At 39.6% G+C, this 22027-nt stretch overlaps 1 protein-coding gene across 1 annotated transcript in view; it reads right to left on the bottom strand.

Annotated features, from left to right (window-relative positions):
- Positions 1–22027, bottom strand: part of HOOK3 (hook microtubule tethering protein 3) — a 96849-nt gene that overhangs the window by 64877 nt on the left and 9945 nt on the right. The window contains exons 3-4 of the mRNA XM_007455462.1: positions 3923–3995; positions 973–1023 (exon numbers count right to left, since the gene is read on the bottom strand). Of these exons, the coding sequence (XP_007455524.1) occupies positions 973–1023; positions 3923–3995 (124 nt within the window). The remainder of the gene's footprint in view (positions 1–972; positions 1024–3922; positions 3996–22027) is intronic.

Consider the following 22027-nt stretch of genomic DNA (forward strand, 5'->3'; position numbering starts at 1 on the left):
GGTGAGGGGGGTCACGCGGCATCCGGTGGCTCCAGGTAAGAAGTATGGATCTGATTCTCGATGCGACGGGAAACCATGGAAGATGGCTTGGAGGATGAGAGTGACATAAATTCTCCTTTTTAAAAAATCATCCTGGCTTGAGAGTGGAGAATAGACTGTAGTGGGGCAGGAGTGAAATCAGGGCACACTCCGCGAGTAATCTAAGCAAAAGCTGGTGATGGCTCGGTATAGGGTGGTGGCAGCAGAAACAGAGAAAACTGTATTTTGGAGATTTAACTATAGGTCTTGCTGACGATATCAAATGAAGGAAGGACTGCAGGATGATCTGTAGGCTTTGGACTTGAATAGTAGGGCGGACGGCAGTCACATACTGAGGTGAAGACAGATAACATAAGTATAGATGTAGGTTTAAATGCACATAAGCTTGTCAGGAAAAAACAGTAAGGAAATAACACAGGTGTTTCTAGGCTGTGTTGTGTCCACTTGGTATCTGTGATCATGAAATTTAAAGTAAAACTAGTTCCACTGCCTGATTTTTTTCCCCTGCGATATCCTGACCGTGTTCTGATGCAGACTCAGAGGATAAACTGAGTTAATCTAGGGGTAGGGGTTTGCCGAGGAATAAAATGGAAGTAGGCACAGGACTTGTTAGTAACTATGCGTGGACTCTAAACCACCTTCACGAGTAAGGGAAGAAAGGAGAGAGTTAATGGACAGCAGATAGGAAAGTTTAACATAAATGAGTAACCACTCACAAACTATCCATATTATAGTGAAAAAGATTATCTAGTAAACATCTAATAGCTGGTAAACCAGCTTTTTGAACCAACATCTTAGAGACCATACAATGGAAGATAAAGCTGATTATTAATATTAAGGTAATATTTCCTTTACTTGAAACTACTGTAAAATATTTTAAGATTAAACTATCCTACAGTAATACTTCCAAGCAGAATGAAAAAAACTCCTTACCTCATGATTGTAATCCAGGATTCCTTTCAAAATTTTCTTTAAATTGCTTATCTGTTTAAAGAGAGAGAAAACAACTGGGTAAAAGGCAATCACAGATGAAAATATAGTTTAACCTAAAAAATTTCTGAACCAACTAATCATTCTTGTTAATAATAAAGTAAACATAAAAAATAAAATTCAACAGTACATTTGAATTACTATCATAAAAAAGACTATCAGTGGCTTAATTTATTTGATCTAAGAGATTTATAAAGCAAATTAAGTATCCAATTATGTTAAATTTTCAATGTTCTAACCACACTGACAAAAATTCGAAGGTAACTGAACAAGACCTAACAGTAAGATTAAATTATGTAGATCTTCTGCATGGACAAAAAAATGTGGCATTCTTAGTGAAGACTAGAGCTCAGTGCTGTTTCACCCAGAAAAGTAGAGTTGCATCTTACATAGAGGGTAAGTTCTAAATTTAGAGCATTAAACAAAAATTACAGTCAAAATTACCCTTGGATATCTCCTAACACAACCTACAAATCAGGTAGTCACCTATGAAGGAATGTCTCCAAATTCCTCCATGGTCATAAAAGTGTTTTCCTTCAGCTGAGACCAAGTAAATATTTAGGAGCCATAAGGTTAAAAAAATACTACTACATCTTTAAATGTTAGTATAATGCTCAGCATTGCCAAGATACTTGTGCTATAAAAAGCAGCCCAGTAACAAGACAGGATGAGGGACCAACACTCACTCAACTCCAGAGCGCAGGCTCCTGGTCATGTTACCTGGGCGAAATCACGGGCAGAATCACCTGCACTATTTACTGTAAACTTATTTTCTTCCCTCTTTTTTTTTGACCCAACTCATCTGGCTGAATTTGTGTTAAGTCATATGCACACACGATATGATGCTGTTGATCATCTACCTGGCTGTCCCCAGGTAGATGCTCATAGTTGATGTCCTAGGACAGAAGACTGTAGGAGTGATAGCTATCAAATAAAAGATTCCACAGCAGGGGGATCCAGTGGTTAATCAAAGACATACTTATTTTTAAGGGAGAAAATAAACTGAAAACTTCATATTAAAAACAAAAGAATCTCATAAATAAAACTAACATGTTTTGTATGCCTAAAAATTTGAAGACACGGAAAATATATAATATACTTTCTCTGGTTCTAGGGTGTTCAATTTTTCGTATTATAACATTTTAAATTAGAAAGTCTTAAAAATCAATGTTTTCACTTAAAATGTAGTTTATTCTCCACTGAAAAAAGCTACAAATCTTATAACTAATTAATGGTATCTTAAAATCAATCTTAAAATTGAAGAAATATAATTGAAGAAACATAATATAGGATAAAATATAGAGAATAGGAATGCAAATCTGAATGGTTACTTTCAGTTCAGAATATTAAGAGTACAATAAACATTTCGCTTTCTCTCTGTTACTGCCTTTGCCACCCTGGTGACACTGAAGACCGTGTGGATTTACGCGCACACTGTGTGCACAGGCGTGGGACACGCAACTCCCTCTTGTGAAGCAGCAGCAAACATAAGCTGATTTAGCAGCAAGACTTTAAACAGGTTATAAAGTTAAAAAGCCATCACTTTAATTGCCTATTCTTGAAAGGTTATTTAGAAATTAAATAGCATCCATTCACTCTAGCTTAGTGAAAAGGAGGAATTAGATTTTGGCAGACCCAATATCTAGTCAGTGAATAAATATTTTCCTCAAACGTGTTTTATGGGGAAATATAAAGACAAACCACGCTTAGCTCATCTTAAGTCCAGGGGTTTCACACGCTAACTCACTTGCATTTCAGAGTCCCTACCAAAGTGTATTAAAAATAAATGGCTCCAGAGTTTTCCAAGCTGCCAGTCATGACCACAGATCAAGGTGGTGTAAGGAAACTATAGAGATGGAGAACAAGTAAGCGGTGGCCAGGGGTTCGGGTGAGGGTGCTGTGGTTGATGTGATAGAGGCACCACCGGACATCTGGCAGGGATGGGGCAGCCTGCATCGCAACCACAGGGCCGTTATGTGAGTCTAGACGCTGACAGGGCCACACAGAGCGGCGCACACACACAGAAGAGTATGTGCAAAACGACTGAACTGTGAACACGCTGTGGATCGTATCCACGTTGGTTCCCCAGGTTTGCTACTGCATTACAGTCACACAAGATGTTAGCCCTGGAGAAACTAGGGGAAAGGTATGTGGAACTTCTCTGTACATTTCTTTTCCCAACCCCTGTGAATCTATAATCGTTTTAAAATATAAAGTTAAAAAATAATTTACAGATGAGTTGCAATCTATATTTCAAAAACTAAACTAAAAACATTACTGCATTAAGTAAGGTTAAAAACGTATTCAACAATTCAGGAACATGCAGTTAGGTGGGTGGAAGGCTGCAGTGTAAACTGTGTTTCTCACTGGGTTTCCATCAAAGATGCTTGAGGAATACTGAAAAACAAGGCTACTAGGAAGGAAATAAAAATAATCCATTCTCTGAGTGTTCTGGACACAGTTAATAATGATCAGTATTTCCTCATTATTAATAACAACACTAGCAACTAACATTACTACCCTAAGTACATTATATGTGTTAACTCATTTATCTCCGGTGAGGTAGATCCTATCACAATCCCCATTTTACAATCGGGAAAACTCAGGCACTGGAAGGTTAAAGACTTTCCCAGTGGCTGTGAGAGGCTGAGCTGGGATGTGGACACAGGCAGTCTGGCTCTGAAGCCCGAGCCCTCAGTCACTATGCTTTACCGACTCAGACTATATCTTGGTGAGCAATTCCAGGTTACCCCAATCTTCAATTCTAGATTATTTCACCAAAGGCTATCTAAGTTTCTAAAGCTCACTAGACACATTAGAGCAAAAGTCAACAAGTATTATATACACCCAAGTAAAAGATTAATTAACAAATAGGAAAATAAAAAGAAAATACCTTTAGCCTCCAATTATCTCCTACTTCAGTTTTAATTCTGTTTAGCCAATTTTCATCAAAATATGCAGGATCTCTGCAAATAAGAAAAAGCTAGCATGTTAATATCATGTAGCTTTCAAGCTAAAACAAAACCAAACACACACACACACACACACACACACACACACACACAAAATTGAAACCCATCCTGTATTATCACTTAACTGCAACAAAAAAAGGTATCTGACACATATGAGCCACAAAATAATACATGTTCATGAGATCGAATGCAATTACAGTAATCTCTAAAATCAACTGTTATCACTCATTAAAAAACATAATTTTATCAAAAGCAAGCTAAAAGGTGAAAAGTGATAACATACAATTAATACATGTTTTTCATATTATACACTAATCTGGAATTAACATAATTAGTAGATACCATGCTAATATCTAAAAACAGTCAAAATCAATGACAATTGTTTTATAAAAGGCAAAAGACGTATATTAGGAAGAAGGTTAAAATAAGCTTTTCAGTTAATATTTCAATGACTTCCATCACCTACTACTTCAAAGGTCACCAATAATGTTATTAAAATTTCAGTTTCTTTAAATAATATAAACAGAGAACCTGTTTATGTAATACTAGACATTAGACAAAGTTGGATACCATTTCTGTTTGCAGAAGCCCTAAATCTAAGATAACACTGGTGTGGACAAACAAACTGAAACAAGGATAGACGCTGAATATACTTATGCTTATTTTTCTTAGGAAAACCTCCAAAACTTCTATAAACACTAGAAAGAAAAAAAAAAGCTTTTATCCTGGCATGCTAGTCGCTTTAAAGTTCCTGAAATCGATGCTCTAAAAAATTAAATTATTTGTTCAAGACCACAGACTGAACACCTCTGTCCTGCTCAAGCAAGTGCCAAATCCAAAGATCTTTTCATAACACAACAATCTCCGTTCACTCAAAAAACATAATGGCAACAAGAGAAGTATGTTAGGGGAAAAAAAACTACATTTCAACTTACACTGTCACTCAGACTGATAAATACAACTGCTACTAAATTTTGATCAAATTATCTTTAAATAAAGTAACCTGCTATATAGAATTTTAAAAAATTATTATTAAGAAAAATATACATATTTAGGCATAAGAATTTTTTTGTAGAATTTTTAAAATTAATTGCTTGATTGATTAGTTAACTAATTAATGGCTGTGTTGGGTCCTCGCTGCTGCACGTGGGCTTTCTCTAGTTGCAGTGCCAACAGGGAAGTCCCAAGGCATAAGTATTTACGAAAAAAGTTACAGCTAAGTTTTCTCTGTAGAAATCTATTAGGATTATTTTTGAAGCCTGTATCCAAGTTAACATGTTAACTTTATTGTCTATTTCTCTACTCTTAAATTTTTTAAAATTGAGATATAATTCACATACCATACAACTCACCCATTTGAAATACACAATGCAATGGATTTTAGTACATTCACATCACCACAATCTAATTTTAGAACCTTTCCACCTTCCCCAAAGAAATCCTGTATCCACTGGCTGTCACTCCCATTTCCCTCTCTCCAGCCCCTAGAAATTACTAATCTACTTCCTGTTTTCATGGGTTTGCCGATTTTGTACATTTCATATAAATGAAATTATACACTGTGTAGGGTCTTTTGTGTCTGGCTTCTTTCACTCAGCATGCTTTTAAGGTTCATCCATGTTGTAGGACATGTCACCACTTCATTCCTTTTTATGGCTCAAAAACATTCCATTTATGGATACACTACATTTTGTTTATCTATTCATCAGCTGATATACATGCTTCATGTGGGTATGTGCCTAGGAGTGGAATTGCTCCGTCCCATAGTAACTCTGTTTAACATGTGAAGTGTGACCAAACTGTTTTCCAAAGCAACTGTACCATTTTACATTCCTACCAGCAACATTGTAAGGATCTTGCTTCTCCACAGTCTAGCAACACTTGGTATTGCCAGTTGGGTGTTTTATCTAAAAAGTTATGCCCATCCTAGTGGGTGTGAAGTATTATATTATCTCACCATGTGTTTTTTTAAATTTTTTCATAATTCATTTATTTTTATTATTTTTTAAATTTTTGGCTGTGTTGGGTCTTCGTTGCTGTGCGTGGGCTTTCTCTAGTTGCGGCGAGTGGGTCTCTCATTGCAGTGGCTGCTCTTGTTGTGGAGCACGGGCTCTAGGCGTGCGGGCTTCAGCAGTTGTGGCACAAGGGCTCAGCAGTTGTGGTGCACGGGCTTATTTGCTCTGTGGCATGTGGGATCTTCCCAGACCAGGGCTCAAACCCATGTCCCCTGCGTTGGCAGGCGGATTCTTAACCACTGCACCACCAGGGAAGTCCCTCTCACTGTGGTTTTGATTTGCATTTCCTTAATGACTAACAACGTTGAGCATCTTTTCATGTGCTTATTGGCCATCTGTATATCCTCTATGGAGAAGTCTATTCAGAGTCTTTCCTGTTAAACAACTGAATTGTCTTTTTATTATTGAGTTGTGAGAGGTTTTTTCTGTTTTTTTGTTTTTTTGTTTTTAGTATTCAGGGTAAAAGCCCCTTATCAGATATAAGATGTGTAAATAATTTCTCACATTCTGTGAGTTATCTTTTCGCTTTCTTGATGGCATAATTTGCAGCACAATGGTTTTTAATTTTTGATAACATTCAATTTATCTATCTTTTGCTGTTGGTATTATATCTAAGAAGGTTTTGCCTAATCCAACAACTTAAGTGAATTCTACTGAAATATCAGAGTTGTTATAAAAATAGTTCAGAAAGTAGAAAATATTCCATATTTTTAATAATCAAAAAACCTGTAATCTAAAATTCATCATCATTTCCAATCAAGTAATAGTCTTTCCAATCAAAAAGGACAATCCTAAGTAGGGCAATCTGTGAGTCTGGTGCTAAATGGGTGATGATTACCCAAAGCCAAAGGCACTGAACTTACTAGCTAAGTGGCAATTCAAGGCCACACAGCTAAAAGATACTTATATTTCAACAGGAAACCCCTTAACTTATAAAAAAAGAATGCTTTAAAATGTCTAAGAGGGCTTCCCTGGTGGCGCAGTGGTTAAGAATCTGCCTGTCAACGCAGGGGACATGGGTTCAAGCCCTGGTCCGGGAAGATTCCACATGCCACAGAGCAACTAAGCAACCCTGTGCGTCACAATTACTGAGCCTGTGCTCTACAACCCGCGAACTACAACTACTGAGCCCACGTGCCACAACTACTGAAGCCTGCATGCCTATAGCCTGTGCTCCACAGTAAGAGAAGCCACCGCAATGAGAAGCCCGTGCACCGCAACTAAGAGTAGCCCCCCACTCGCCGCAACTAGAGAAAGCCTGCACGCAGCAACGAAGACCCAATGCAGCCAAAAATAAAAAAATAAATTTATTAAAAAAAAATTAAAATGTCTCAAATTAGATACTCTGAGAACTCCAAGATTATGGGATACTTCATTTACAACTTAGAGCAACACTTCTTATGAATCAAAGAACTCAGAAAAATCTGAATAAAGTATTTCAAACCAATCACTATGATACAGTTTGCTTCTTGCCTAAAAGTTGACCACATCAAAGCCTCAGAATGTGCCTGAGCTGGACAGGAAGACAACAAAAGACAGCCATTACCACCATGTACTCAGCACCAGTAACCTGCCAACCATGGAGCCAGGCACTCTGCGTTCACAGTGACACTGCCAGGAAGGTATCACTGTCCCCATGTTATGCTGAGCAATATCAGACTCAGAAGTTAAGTAATTTCCCCAAGTTCAATCACACCGTTAAGTGGCAGAGTTGATGGTGCTGTCGCTTTTGTTACAAGAGATCAGCAGAGTTCAACACGAAACTGGTCCTAGCAAACAACACCAAGGTCCTGTGGCTAATTCTCTCCTTCCTGCTCAGCTGTCTAGTCACAGAGAACAAAGACCCACATCGTTCAAGATGTTCTATGGTCAATAGGGGCAGGTGTCTGTCTCATTCACCACTGTCTGCCCAGCACTTCATGCTGTGTTCAATGAGAACACAGCAGTTCTCACTGATACCTGTGCACTGAAACACATTTGGAAGGTGATAGCACTTTTATTTAATAAGCTTCCAATCTGCTACTTGGGCGGAACACAGCAAGAATAGTAGTCCACAAATCTAAACTATGACACAAGCTAACTTATCTATGAAACAGAACAGATTCACAGACATAGAGAACAGACTGGTGGTTGCCAAGGGGGAGGGGGTTGGGGGAGGGATGGAGTGGGAGGTTGGGATTAGCAAATGTAAGCTTTTATACATAGAATGGATCGACAACAAGGTGCTGCTGTATAGCATAGCGAACTATATTCAATATCGCCTAATGAACCATAATGGAAAAGAATATTTTAAAAAAAGAATGTATATATATGTATAACTGGATCACTTTGCTGTACAGCAGAAATTAACACAACACTGTAAATCAACCATACTTCAATTAAAAAAAAGAAAAAGAATAGTAGTCCACAGCATTCTTCCATTCAATATTTTTCCTAGTCATGAACTTGACTCAAATATGCAGGCATCTAGCCATAATTCTGTTTCTCTAAGTAGTTTACAATTTCAGCAATGTTTTCTAAGTACCCCTTAATAAATGTTCTCAGGCTAGGATCAAACAGCATAAAGGTGATTTTCTCCAAAATATTAACAGATTATAGTTCTGCACAGATACGTAAATGACAAGGGATAATCTTACTGGGAATGTTCTTCATGAGCCAGAAACCATCTTTAGCATCTTAATATGTCCTGACTCCTGTTAAGGAAATGACACAAACCAGCCACAAAACATACGAAGCCATTTCCTCGACTTTCCCAGTAACACATCTATTCGGCTGTAACTTATGCACCAGTCATAGCTTAAGCTAAAGGAAAAGCCCATTAATTTTAATCCATAACATATTTCCAGGAATACACTGTCATCCTGCAGTCAACTGCTTCCACAGAAACCAAAAAATTAAATTTTATTTCTACTGCTTAAATTATTTAAGTACCATAATATTTTTATTGAAGTCCCCCAAATTAAGATGGGGTCCGAAACAAACGCTGTATTTTGACTCAATTTCTTAATATGACATTTTTATTAGCAAATGTTACTATTTTTTAAAATAGATATGTTAATTCTTAGGTCTATTTTCCTTTTTCTTTTGGCCACACTGTGCAGCATGCGGGATCTTAGTTCCCTGACCAGGGATCAAACCCGTGCCCCCTGCAGTGGAAGCTTGGAGTCTTAACCACCGGACCGCCAGGGAAGTCCCTCTTAGGTCTATTTTCTAATGATCTTTTCATTACCTAAAACAATCATTTTGGTCCCCTGCCACTAAATGGATATTGAAGAGTTGGCTATGACATTTATATTTCGCATCCTTGATGACAACAAAAATAAAGCAAATTATGCTTTAGCCCCTGCTGTGTTAGAAAGAGCAACAGAGGCGCAGAGGCACAGGCTCTAAACCAAGGGCAGGCAATCAGGTCCCATAAATAAAAAGCGGCATTCCACCACTGTCCGCAGCTTGGCCTTCATTTTATCTCTTTTGGTCTCATCTACTTTCTTTTTCCCTCTCTCTTGAACTCTGAAAATAAAACCTAATGGCACTTAGAGGCACAACTTACTACTTCTGATCTTGCTCTTTCAATCAATAGGCAATTGTGGCAGAATAAAAAATATATTTGCCCTCTGTCCCTGGATCCTGGCACTGAGCTCCTAAAACCCTGAGAATTTCCTGAGTGATGGGGTGTCTTTTATAACTCATCATGAGCCCTTTCCAGCCACACCGGAGCTTATGCTAACAGGGTGATTCACTGTGGGACCCACAGACAGCTTCAGGACGGGGGCTGGTCCCAGAGGAACTTTCAGCCCCACCCCCTGACCTCCAGGAAGGGACGGGCGGCGGAGTTCAAACACATGGCTAACGACTTCACTCATGTCTCTTTAGTGAAACTCCCCCAAAAACGCTAAACAACAGGGTTCAGGGTGAGCACATCACTGTGCTGGGAAGGCAGTGGGCTTGCGGGGTCCCAGAGCTCTGCGCTGCCTCTACCCCACACGTCCCTGTGCATCTCCTTCATTTGGCTGTTCCTGAGTTGGATCCTGTATAATAAAAATGTAATCATAAGTATAGAGCTTCCCTGACTTTTGTGTCATTCTCACAAATATCAAACCTGAGTGGGTTCATGGGAACTCCTGCATTTGCAGTTGGCTGGGCAGAAGTGTGGGTGCCCCAAGGACCCCATCCATATCCACCTGGCATCTGCAGCAGGGACAGTCTTGTGGGACTGGGGCCTTAACTGCCGAGTCTGCCCCGAGTGTCAGAATCAAAGGACTGTGACCTTAACCTGTGGGGTCTGAGCTACCTCGGGAAGCTGGTGTCAGAACATCGATTTGGTATCAGGGAAACTGTTGATGGAAAATGGTAGAGTGGTGAACTCTTCTTGGAGATAAAGGATAAAAGAAGATAAAAGTTGCTTTCTTTTCATTTCCAAGTTCACAATTCCATATTCATTCATTTAGCTAACATTTACAGAACACCTACTCTAGAGCAGGACAAGGGGCTCTGGGAGGTAAGGGGGGCGGCAATATTGAACAGGTGGTCAGGGTGGGCTAGGTGGAGAGGCGGACGGCTCTCAGTGGGGACTGGCAGCTGGTGAGGAAGGGCAGCATGTGGATGTCTGACTGATAAACATCCGAGGCAGAGGGACAGGCCACGCAGGATGCCCCCAGCAGGAGACGTGTGAGGACGAGCAGGGCACCGCTGTGGGAAAGAAGGCCAGCAAATGAGGTCAGAGTTCAAGAGGGAAGAGATATGGGAACGTATGTATGTGTATAACTGATTCACTTTGTTACAAAGCAGAAACTGACACACATTGTAAAGCAACTATATTCCAATAAAGATGTTAAAAAAAAAAAAAAAGGAATGAGGTCCGAGTGGTACCAAGGGCTCAGGTCACTTGGGCTCTGATACATCACATCACTGTGAATCCTTTGGCTTTTACCCTGAGTGAAATGGGGCATCAGTGCAGGGCTCTAAGCAGAAAACCTCACTGTGGCTGCTGGGTTCACATGAGACTCTGGGGCAGGCAACTACAGAAACACCGACACTAGTCAGGAAGTTACCAACATCATATGGGCAAGAGATGATGGCAGCCAGACCAATATGGTAGCAGTAAAGGTAATAATTTTTATCATAAAACTTTTTACTCCTAAAAATTCCACTATACATCTGTAATAAGTAAGGCACTTTCCTGTGCCTTACTAACCATGGTTCTGATCCTACACCTAACATAACAAAGTAACACTCCCAGAATACCACCTAATAATCTATATTCAAATTTCCTCCATTACATCCTTGAAATGTCTTTGTTCAAACAAGATCCAAGCTTCATGCATTGCATTTGTTTTTGTTTTTGAAACTGTGGTAAGAACACTTAACATGAGCTCTGCCCTCTCAAGAGACATTCAAGATCAGAGTACAGTGCTATTAACCACAAGCACAGTGCTGCACAGCAGGCCTTAAGGGCTTATGCATCTCATGCAACTGAAACTTTATACCTGTTGAACAGCAACTCCCCATTTCCCCCAAATCCCAGCCCCTGGCAGCCACCACTTCACTCTGCTTCCATGAGTCTGACCACTTCAGACACCTCCCAGAAGTGGAGTGGTGCAGTCTGCCCCCTGGGACTGGCTTTCTCGCGTAGCATGACGTCCTCCGGGGCATCCACGCTCTGCACACAGCAGGTCTTCCAGAAGAACCACGTGACACGTCAGCGTCTTTCTCTCTGAACTCTGTGATCTAGAATAGTCCACCCCGTTCCTTTCTTCTCTTGACATTCACTTGCTGAAGAGACCAGGTCAACTGTCCTGTGAAATATCCCACTTTCTGGATTTTCCTGATCCTTTCCTTGTGACTCAGTTTAACCTATTCCTCTGTCCTCTGTATTTCTCTGTAATCTGGAAGTTAGATCTAAAGGCTGGATTTAGCTATATTTTAAAAGTGTAGCCTTCAGTATTTCCTGATGGGTTGGATGCAGGATGTGGAGAAAAAGAAAGAGAGGTTTCAAGGTCTGAGCAGCTCAAGGCCAGAAATGCCAACAACTGAAATGAGAAGACTTTGACTGAGTGGGTCTGAGCAGAAGACAGGGTTTAGTTCTAGATACGATGACTCTGAGATGTCTTTTAGACCCAACTGGAGATGCTAAGTAGACAATCAGACAAGTCTGGACGTCAGAGGAGAAGTTCACGCTGGAGATAAAAATCTGAGCATCCTTAGGATAGGGATGCTATTTAAGGCTATGAGACTAGACGAAATCATGGAGGGGGTGAACGCAAACAAAAGAGAAGAGGGGCCAGGCCTGAGTCCTTAAGCTCTGCGTCCTTAGGAGGGAGCACAGGAGAGGGAAACCACCACAGGAAATGCAGATCATCCAGTGAGACAGGAGAGAAACCTAGAAGGTCACAGTATCCTGGAAGCCAAATCTTATTAAGTGTCAGAAGGAAGTAATAAGCAGATGAGCATCTGTCCTTTGAACGCCGCTGCCAGTCCAGACGAGGACTGAGAACAGGCATTAGCATCAGCAACAAGTGCAGTTCTAACATGATGGTGGGGAAACCGTGACGGAAGTGAGTTTAAGGGGGGCGGGGTGGGGGTAGAACTCTGAGACAGATGCTGCACAGGCAGGAGAATGGGAGCAGTGGCTGACAGGAGTGGGATCCTGAGAAGTCTGTTTAAAGACAAATAAGCCTGCTTTCCTGCTAGTGGATACGACCCTGCAGAGCAGGGGAAGCCGTGGGTGCAGCAAAGAGGGGAGAACTGGTAAAGCAAAGATCTTGAGTAGGTGAGAGGCAAAGGGACCCAACAGACAACGTGCAGCCGCTGACTTTACGACAGGACTGCCCCCAGCACAGCTCGAAGGCAGTAACGGGCAGCGAGGCGGCCACATTGATGCCGGTGGGGGCAAACGTAGTCGGGGAGTCAAGAGATTCTCTTGTATGTGTTTCAACTTTCTCAGAAGTAGGCGGTCCCTTACCTTGGAAGGTATCAGAGGAGAGAGTGGGGAAGTGGTGCTGAAGGTCTGCAGAAAGGACAGTGGGAGACGGTCACCCCGAAGAGGGGTAGTGAGAGGGCTGGGGGAAGTACCAGATGACCAGGGGTTCACACAGGGAAATGTAAAATGAGACGCACCAGCAAGTCTGTGTCTTCCAGCTCGGTTCAGCTGCATAGGTGAGACACAGAACTGGTGGGATATTAGATTTAACCAAGTTGTGGTTTAGCTAAAAATGTACAAAGAAATAAAAAAGGGGCAGAGGAGCTAAAAATGTACACAGGGAGTGATTATGACTGACCACGGAATTTCAGCTGAATAAGAGGAAAGAAAGAGGGGAAGGTGAAGGACAGTGTTGAGACCCCAGCGGCCCTCGAGAACTGAAGGATGGCTGGAGATGTGCAGCCAGAGAGAGTGAGATGGAAAGACAGGAGGCAGTGGTCAGACGGCGGGAGAGAGCAAACTGAGACCACGGAGGGTCGCAGGTTACTGGTGATGACAAGCCATGGGGTATGACCTCGAGAGTGAGTGGCTGAAACTGGGTAGAGGATGAGACCAAAGCAGATGAGTCAAGGAGTTGGCAGGCGACGGTCTGAAGGACCATATCCAAGTCCCCAGGAATTTCAGCAAGGGTGGTACTGGAAAGAGCTGCAAGATGCCTGGATCCAAAGCTGCTGAGAAACAAGAGGGATGATGTCGTAAGACTCAAACTGGGGGGTGTTAGGGAAGATGTGAGGGGAACGCTCTGGAAGCAGCACTGAGGAGGCACCATGCTGAGCCAAGCGGTACATGAAGAAGAAACAGCCTTACTTAGAAGCCTGCAGAGGCAGTGCTGTTATGGGAGAAGTGGATTCTTTCAGGCCTGAAGTTGATCAGTGCAAAGCAGCAATTGTCCTTTGGCAGGTGTACCATAGGTTCACCAAGAATCACAGGTTTTACAGCATAAACAGTCAATTCAAGTTCTTGTTGTCTCACATAGAACATGCTGTGCTCTCCAAAGTGGGTGCTGCTTTGTAAAAATCTTTACTAAGGCTAATGTTAATTTTCTTCAAACCAAGAAGTAGAAAATAGGAAAGAAAATTCTATAAATTTGAGTTTTGATAATATTAAGAGTCACAGCTCCCTAAAAACTTAAGGCCCCCCTCAAGAAAAGGTTTTCATTTTGTATTTGTTGATATATAGATGTAAAAGGATAAACTACATCTTAAGTGTTTTCAGTGACTGATCTATTATTAAAAATTACGTCAATGAACAAGAATCTAATCATCCATGCATGCTATCTGTCCAGTCATTAGAGAGTTCAACATAATCAAAATCCTGAAAATATGGGAAAGGAATCTTTGCAATAAATAGTGCAAAAAAAAAAAAAAGAGACCCTTATATCATACACAAAAAGTAGTAACTGAGAATGCATCATAGACCTGAATATAAGCATTAAAACTAAAATACTTCTGGAGGAAAACAGAGGAGAAAATCTTAGAGACCCTGGGTTTGGTAAAGGTTTCTTAATACAATTAAAAAAAAAAAAAAACATGTGAACTTAAAAAAATATATTAAATAATAAGTATTTAATAATTAAAACTTTAAAAATATTTGCTCTGCAAAGACACTATTAAGAAAATAAAAAGGGAAGCCACAGGCTGGGAGAAAATATTTTAAAACATACATCTAAGAAAGAACTTGTATTTAGAATATATAAAGAGCTCTAAATTTAATAAGATGAAAACAATTCAATTAAAAAATAGGCAAAACCCACAAAACACAAGGAAGGACACTACATAATGATCAAGAGATCAATCCAAGAAGAAGATATAACAATTGTAAACATTTATTCACCCAACAGAGGAGCACCTCAATACATAAGGCAAATGCTAACAGTCATAAAAGGGGAAATCGACAGTAACACAGTAATAGTGGGGAACTTTAACACCCCACTTACACCAATGGATAGATCATCCAGACAGAAAATTAATAAGGAAACACAAGCCTTAAACGACACATTAGACCAATAGCGTTAATTAATATCTATAGGACATTCCATCTGAAACCAGCAGAATACACTTTCTTCTCAACTGCACACAGAACATTCTCCAGGACAGATCACATCTTGGGTCACAAACCAAGCCTTGGTAAATTTAAGAAAACTGAAATCGTATCAAGCATCTTTTCCGACCACAACGTTATGAAATTAGAAATCAAATACAGGAAAAAAACTGTATAAAACACAAACACATGGAGGCTAAACAATACGCTACTAAATAACCAAGAGATCACTGAAGAAATCAAAGAAGAAATAAAAAACTAACTAGAAACAAATGACAATGAAAACACGATGACCCAAAACCTATGGGATGCAGCAAAAGCAGTTCTAAGAGGGAAGTTTATAGTAATTCAATCTCACCTCAAGAAACAAGAAAAATCTCAAATAAACAATCTAATCTTACACCTAAAGGAACCAGAGAAAGAAGAACAAACAAAACCCAAAGTCAGTAGAAGGAAAGAAATCATAAAGATCAGAGCAGAAATAAATGAAAGAGAAATGAAAAAAACACTAGCAAAGATCAGTAAAACTAAAAGCTGGTTCTTTGAGAAGATAAACAAAATTGATAAACCTTTAGCCAGACTCATCAAGAAAAAAAGGGAGAGGACTCAAATCAATAAAATTAGAAGTGAAAAAGGAGAAGTTATAACTGACACCGCAGAAATGCAAAGGATCATGAGACTACTACAAGCAACTATATGCCAATAAAATGGACAACCTGGAAGAAATGGACAAATTCTTAGAAAAGTACAAGCTTCCAAGACTGAACCAGGAAGAATTAGAAAATATGAACAGACCAATCACAAGTAATGAAATTGAAACTGTGATTAAAAATTTTCCAACAAGCAAAAGTCAAGGACCAGATGGCTTCACAGGTGAATTCTATCAAACATTTAGAGAAGAGCTAACACAGATCCTTCTCAAACTCTTCCAAAAAATTACAAAGGGAGGAACATTCCCAAACTCATTCTACGAGGCCACCATCACCCTGATACCAAAACCAGACAAAGTTATCACAAAAAAAGAAAATTACAGGCCAATATCACTGATGAACATAGACGCAAAAATCCTCAACAAAATATTAGCAAACAGAATCCAACAACACATTAAAAAGATCATACACCATGATCAAGTGGGATTTACCCCAGGGATGCACAGATTCTTCAATATATGCAAATCAATCAATGTGATACACAATATTAACAAGTTGAAGAATAAAAACCATACGATCATGCAGAAAAAGCTTTCGACAAAATTCAACACCCATTTATGATAAAAACTCTCCAGAAAGTGGACATAGAGGGAACCTACCTCAACATAATAAAGGTCATATATGACAAACCCAGAGCAAATATTATTCTCAACTGTGAAAAACTGAAAGTGTTTCCTCTAAAACAGGGAACAAGACAAGGGTGCCCACTCTGGCCACTATTATTTAACATAGCTTTGGAAGTCCTAGCCACGGCAATCAGAGAAGAAAAAGAAATAAAAGGAATACAAATCAGAAAAGAAGAAGTAAAACTGTCACTGTTTGCAGATGACATGATACTATACATAGAAAATCCTAAAGATGCCACCAGAAAACTACTAGAACTAATCAATGAATTTAGTAAAGTTGCAGGATACAAAATTAATATATGGTAATCTCTTGTATTCCTATACACTAACAATGAAAGATGAGAAAAAGGAATTAAGGAAACAATCCCATTTACCACTGCAACAAAAAGAATAAAATACCTAGGAATAAACCTATCTAACGAGGCAAAAGACCTGTATGCAGAAAACTATAAGATACTGATGAAAGAAATCAAAGACGACACAAAGGGATGGAGAGATATACCATGTTCTTGGATTGGAAGAATCAATATTGTGAAAATGACTATATTACCCAAAGCAATCTACAGATTCAATGCAATCCCTATCAAACTACCAATGGCATTTTTCACAAAACTAGAACAAAAAATTTTACAATTCATATGGAAACACAAAAGACCTCGAATAGCAAAAGCAATCTTGAGAAACAAAAATGGAGCTGGAAGAATCAGGCTCCCTGACTTCAGACTGTACTACAAAGCTAGAGTAATCAAGATAGTATGGTACTGGCACAAAAACAGAAATATAGATCAATGGAACAGGATAGAAAGACCAGAGATAAACCCACACACCTATGGTCACCTAATCTATGACAAAGGAGGCCAGAATATACAATGGAGCAAAGACAGCCTCTTCAATAAGTGGTGCTGGGAAAACTGGACAGCTACATGTAAAAGAATGAAATTAGAACACTCCCTAACACCATACACAAAAATAAACTCAAAATGGATTAAAGATCTAAATGTAAGGCCAGACACTATAAAACTCTTAGAGGAAAACATAAGCAGAACACTCTTTGACATATATCACAGCCAGATCTTTTTTGACCCACCTCCTAGAGTAATGAGAATAAAAACAGAAATAAACAAATGGGACCTAATTAAACTTAAAATGTTTTGCACAGCAAAGGAAACCATAAACAAGATGAAAAGACAACACTCAGAATGGGAGAAAATATTTGCACCTGAAGCAACTGACAAAGGATTAATCTCCAAAATATACAAACAGCTCATGCAGCTAAATATCAAAAAAACAAACAACCCAATTGAAAAATGGGTGGAAGGCCTAAATAGACATTTCTCCAAAGAAGACATACAGATGGCCAACAAACACATGAGAAGTTGCTCAACATCACTAATTATTAGAGAAATGCAAAATCAGAACTACAATGAGGTATCACCTCACACCTCAGAATGGCCATCATCAAAAAATCTACAAACAGTAAATGCTGGAGAGGGTGTGGAGAAAAGGGAACCCTCATGCATTGTTGGTTGGAATGTAAATTGATACAGCCACTGTGGAGAACAGTATGGAGATTCCTTAAAAAACTAAGACTAGAACTACCACGTGACCCAACAATCCCACTACTGGGCATATACCCAAAGAAAACCAAATTCAAAAAGACACATGCACCTCAATGTTCACTGTAGCACTGTTTACAACAGCCAGGACATGGAAACAACCTAAATGTCCATCAACAGAGGAATGGATAAAGAAGATGTGATATATAAACATAATAGAATATTACTCAGCCATAAAAAGGAACAAAATTGAGTCATTTGTAGAGACATGGACGGACCTAGAGACTGTCATACAGAGTGAAGTCAGAAAGAGAAAAACAAATATCATATATCAACACATATATGTGGAATCTGAAAAAATTGGTATAGAGGATCTTATTTACAAAGCAGAAATAGAGACACAGATGTATGTTTGGATACCAAGGGGGAAAGCGAGGCAGTGGGATGAATTGGTAGATTGGGATTGACATATATACACTACTGATACTATGTATAAAACAGATAACTAACGAGAACCTACTGTATTGCACAGGAAACTCTATTCAATGCTCTGTGGTGACCTAAATGAGAAGGAAATCCAAAAAAGAGGGGATATATGTATACATATAGCTGATTTACTTTGCTGTACAGTATAAACTAACATAATATTGTAAAGCAACTATACTCTAATAAAAATAAATAAATAAATAAATAATAGGCAAAAGATTACAGCAAACAGGAGGGTTGTGGAGAAAGGGAACTCTCCTACACTGTTGGTATAAGCTGTTGCAGCCACCATAGAGAACAGTATTCTAAAAATATCAATAGAACTACCATATGATCCAGCAATCCTACTCCTGGGCATGTATCTGTAGAAAACTCTAATTGGAAAATATACATGCACCCCAATGCTCACAGCAGCACTATTCACAATAGCCAAGACATGAAAGCAACCTAAATGTCCATCAACAGATGAATGGATAAAGATGATGTGGTACATACATACAATGGGATATTATTCAGCCATAAGAAAGAATGAAATAATGTCATTTGCAGTAACACGGATGGACCTAGAGACTGTCATACTAAGTGAATTAAGTCAGACAGAGAAAGACAAATGCCATATGATTTCACTTATAAGTGGAATCTAAAATATGATACAAATGAACTTATTTACAAAAAAGAAACAGACTCATAGACGTAGAAAACAAATTTATGGTTACCAAAGGGGAAAGGAGGTGAAGGAGGGATAAATTAGGAGATTGATATTAGCAGAGACAAACTACTATGTATATAAACAACAAGGTCCTACTGTATAGCACAAGGAATGATATTCAATATTCTGTGATAAACCATAATGGAAAAGAATATGAAAAAGAATATATATGTATAACTGAATCACTTTGCTGTACAGCAGAAATTAACATATTGTAAATCAAGTATACTTCAATAAAAAATAAGTAAACATAAAATTTTTCAAAATTCCTATATTGATAAATGAAGGAATACACTGTTTACAGTGTATAATGATGCCTTTAGCTAACTGAAATAATACCAACAGCTAAAATTTCTTGTAAGCTCACTATGCTCCAGGTACTCTAAACATATAGGTAGTTTCCCCAACCTACAGATAAGAGAACTGAGGTACAGGAAGGTTATGGGCCCAAGGTCAAGCATCTATTAAGGGACAGCCAAGATTCAAAGGCAGGTGTGGCCACAAACTCCTAACCCCACCTGCGCCTCACTGCCTTGACCCAGTGCCCGCGGGTGGGGAAGTGTGCGGACATGAGCGTGTGGCCACCAGCGTGTGGACAAGGTCTGGCCAGCCACCCCTCAGAGGGCCCCATAGTCCCAGGGATGTCCCAGATCCCAGAGTCATGGTGGGGCACTGGGCTTGCACACCCAGAAATTAAAAACAAAATAAGATTACAGCAAACAATTCACCAAAGAAGATATATATATGTATGCATACATATATATATATATATATATATATATATATATACAGTAAATGTATATAAATACAAGAAATACAAGAAAAGATTCCCAACATCACTAGTCATTATAGAAATACAAATAAAATCTACAATGAGCACCACTACACGGCCACTAGAATGGCTATAATTAAAAAAAGCAACCCCAACAAGTGCTGGTGAGGCCGTGGTGCAATTGGAACACTGACACGCTGCTTGTAAAAACATAAATGGTACGTCCGCTTTGGAAGCAATTTGGCAGTTTCTTAAATATTAAACTTACAGCTGCCACATGTTGCAGCCATTTCACCCCTAGTTGGAACTTTACCCCAGAGAAACAGCAGCATGTTTCCATACAAAGATGTGGACACTGACGTTCACAGCAGCTCTATTTGTAACAGCCCAAAACTACAATAACCCAGGAGTTCCTCAGCAGCCGACGGATGGATGGATTGTGGTATATCCATACAATGGAATATGCATGGACTATATTAAGACAGGCAACAACATGAATAAATCTCAAAATTTTATGTTTCATGAAAGAAGCCACACCCTCTCCCTCAAAAAATAAAACATACTGTAAGCCCATTTATGGGCTTAAATGAAGAGATCTGCCATTTCTCTCAGCATCCACACTCGACTGGCTTTCCCCGTGCCTCTCTGGTCCCTCTGCTGGTAGATGTTCTAACCAACAACTAAATGTCAGAGTTGTTCAAGGCTCAGGCTACACACTGTTTTCTTCTTACCCTATACTATTCCCTGAGGGATTTAATCCACACTCATGGAGGCTTCAATTAAGAAACACCCAAATTGATATCTCTGGTTTGGACTCTTCTGAATGCTAGCCCTGGGGAGACAACTGCTAACTTAGAAATTTTCACAATTTCTCTGTAGCGCTTGTTATACTAGCAGTTTTGTTTCCTTGGTCATTTAACATCTGTTTTTCCCCAGGTTATAAACTCTCTGAACACAACTACCCTGTGGACTGTGGCTCATCCTTGCATCACCAGTGCCGGATGCAGAGTAGCCGTTCAATAAACATCAAACTGACAAAGGAAGAAGCTTCTGTGAAGCTGTTATTATATAATTATTTAAATAGACAATATAAAACAACATGAATGAATCACACAGACATTATGTTGAGTGAAAGAAGTCAAACACAAAAGAGTATAAACTGTATGATTCCACTTATAAGAATGATGGTGTGCATCAGAACCATGGCTATCTTTGAGGCAAAGGGTATTGATTAGGGAGGGGCATGAGGGGGACCATTTGGGGGCTCAAAATGTTATATAGTTCAGTCTGGGTGGTGGTTACATGGATGTTTGTATACATGTGTGCATATACATACAATATATACATACTACACACACATTAATCACTTCTTTTAGTATGCTTTTCGGTCTACATTATACCACAACAAAAGGAAAAAAGGAATGCATTTTGGGAAGAAAATGTAAAACACTAAATATTGATGAGAAATATGCCCACAAGACTTTTGTAAATGAGAATAACCACTCTGCAGAACATAATGCATGTTATGATCCTGATTTGGTAAAATAATATATTCATACAGTCTTTCTTCTGGTTTCTACAACAGAAATCCTACCCAAACTAACAAGCAAAAAATTCATTTAATGACACATACCTGGAAAGCTCACGTAGCTAGGCCCACTTGCCCACAAATCATTTTTATTAAGAACTGCACTGAAACTCTCTAGACCAGGGGTCCCCACCCCCCAGGCCGTGGGCCGCTACCAGCAGGAGGTGAGTGGCAAGCAAGTGAGCGGCGAAGCTGCCTCTGCCGCTCCCCATCGCCCCGCATTACCGCCTGAACCAACCTCCCCATCACCCGCATTACCGGAACCAACCTCCCCATCGCTCACATTACCGCCGGAACCAACCTCCCCATCACCCCCGTTACGGCTGGAACCAACCTCCCCATCACTCGCATTACCGCCTGAACCATCCCCCACATCGCTCGCGTTACCACCTGAATCACCACTCCCCCACCATCCATGGTAAAATTGTCTTCCACGAAACTGGTCCCTGGTGCCAAAACGGCTGGGGACCGCTGCTCTAGACCATTCAAAAGCTAAACGTTATTAGGGCACCACTCAAAAGTGTCCACGAAAATCACAAGACCGC

The sequence above is a fragment of the Lipotes vexillifer genome, unplaced genomic scaffold, assembly GCF_000442215.2.
Source record: "Lipotes vexillifer unplaced genomic scaffold, Lipotes_vexillifer_v1.1 scaffold414, whole genome shotgun sequence".
In the NCBI taxonomy this organism is placed as follows: Eukaryota; Metazoa; Chordata; class Mammalia; order Artiodactyla; family Lipotidae; genus Lipotes; species Lipotes vexillifer.